Source organism: Mastomys coucha, unplaced genomic scaffold (assembly GCF_008632895.1).
Source record: "Mastomys coucha isolate ucsf_1 unplaced genomic scaffold, UCSF_Mcou_1 pScaffold11, whole genome shotgun sequence".
NCBI lineage: Eukaryota > Metazoa > Chordata > Mammalia > Rodentia > Muridae > Mastomys > Mastomys coucha.
In genome coordinates this window covers 13,568,200-13,569,830 of record NW_022196893.1, presented here as the reverse complement: position 1 = coordinate 13,569,830, position 1,631 = coordinate 13,568,200, and the positions used below count along the sequence as shown (strand labels likewise).

The 1,631-nt window shown below is 50.5% G+C and overlaps 1 protein-coding gene across 2 annotated transcripts in view; it reads left to right on the top strand.

Annotated features, from left to right (window-relative positions):
- The window catches only part of LOC116081639 (cytochrome P450 2D26), a 4,698-nt gene that overhangs the window by 994 nt on the left and 2,073 nt on the right, over positions 1 to 1,631 (top strand). For both annotated transcript variants that reach the window (XM_031358227.1, XM_031358219.1), the window contains exons 2-4: positions 141 to 312; positions 577 to 729; positions 808 to 968. In XM_031358227.1, coding sequence (XP_031214087.1) covers positions 141 to 312; positions 577 to 729; positions 808 to 968 — 486 coding nt within the window. The remainder of the gene's footprint in view (positions 1 to 140; positions 313 to 576; positions 730 to 807; positions 969 to 1,631) is intronic.

The window sequence follows — 1,631 nt, the reverse complement described above, 5'->3', positions numbered from 1 at the left end:
GGAGAGGGAGAGGGAGAGGAAGGGAGGGAGGGAGGGGGAGAAGAGGGAGGAGAGGGAGAGGCACAGAGACTTGTGTGAGTATTGATCTTTCACTCTGCTGGGGACCTCTACTTCCTACGTGCTGTGTCCTGCTATTTCAGCTTCAAAACCGCTACGGTGATGTGTTTAGCCTGCAGATGGCCTGGAAACCCGTGGTTGTGATTAACGGACTGAAGTCGGTGCGGGAACTGCTGGTGACCTGTGGAGAAGACACTGCTGACCGCCCCCTACTGCCCATCTATAATCACCTGGGCTATGGGCACAAATCAAAAGGCAAAGCTCTATAGTGTGGACAAGGCAGGGAGAGTAGGGCTTGAGAGGAATGAGCAGAAGATGGACAGACCTAATGGAGATGATGGAGTCAGGCAATGCCAGGCAAAGACACTGGGAGGAGGGCGGAGCCTGCGGAACAGAAGGTGCCAATATGTGCTAGAAAAGTGCTGGGCACTGACTGCTAAGACTGAACACAGGGAGATGTTGGGACCAGAGGAGACAGCATAGCTAGGTGCCCTTGGTTACAAACAGATGTGCCTGCAGGTGTGATACTTGCACCTTACGGACCTGAGTGGCGAGAGCAGCGGCGATTCTCTGTGTCCACCCTTCGTGATTTCGGCCTGGGCAAGAAATCGCTAGAGCAGTGGGTGACGGAGGAAGCCGGCCACCTCTGTGACGCCTTCGCCAAGGAGGCTGGTGGGTGATGTTTGAGATGGAGAGTGTGAGCAGGGACTGATTAGCAATATCATGACTTGCTTGCATCTCTGTTTCTAGAACATCCCTTCAATCCCAGCCTCCTTCTGAGTAAAGCTGTGAGCAACGTGATTGCTTCCCTTGTTTATTCTCGTCGATTTAAGTATGAAGACCCCTTCTTCAACAGGATGCTCAAAACGTTGAAGGAAAGCTTTGGAGAGGACACGGGCTTCATTGCAGAGGTATGTGGCTCGGCCACTTCTATGCTATGAATCCTATCAGAGTAAGTATGAATTCAGGGTGGGTGAGTCAGGGCCTGGTGTGATAGCCAAGTGCAGGGAGAAAGGCCTGGACATTGACAAACCTCAGATAAGTAGAGGGAGGAGTGGACCAAGGTCAACGGCTCTAGAAAGGGGGTGAGTCTGCAGGGAAACCACGAAAGCCTATTATATTTGAGGGGTAGAATATTTCTTTTCTTCACCCTAAGCTACAAGAGAGCATGCAGGCTAGAACTGAGGAAGAAGCAGGTGATGGGTAGGGACAAACAAATCCTGAGTCCGTTGTGAAAGAGGCTGAGAACTGTGACTGGTCCAGGTAAACACTGAGCAGAAATAGCAACCAGGGGCAAAAGAGACAGATGCTCAGTGGATAAAGGAGCTTACCAAGCAAGCCTGGAGACCCAAGCTAGATCCCTGAGTCCCATAGAAGGGATGGAACTTACCCTAGAAGTTGTTCTCTGATGACAAAACATGAGCCACACTATACACGTGGGATAGTGTACATGCAAGCACATGTGTGTGCATGCATGTGCACATACACTGACACACAACATAATGAATTCTTTTTGTTTGTTTGTTTGTTTGTTTGTTTTGAGACAGGGTTTCTCTGTGTAGCCCTGGCTGTCC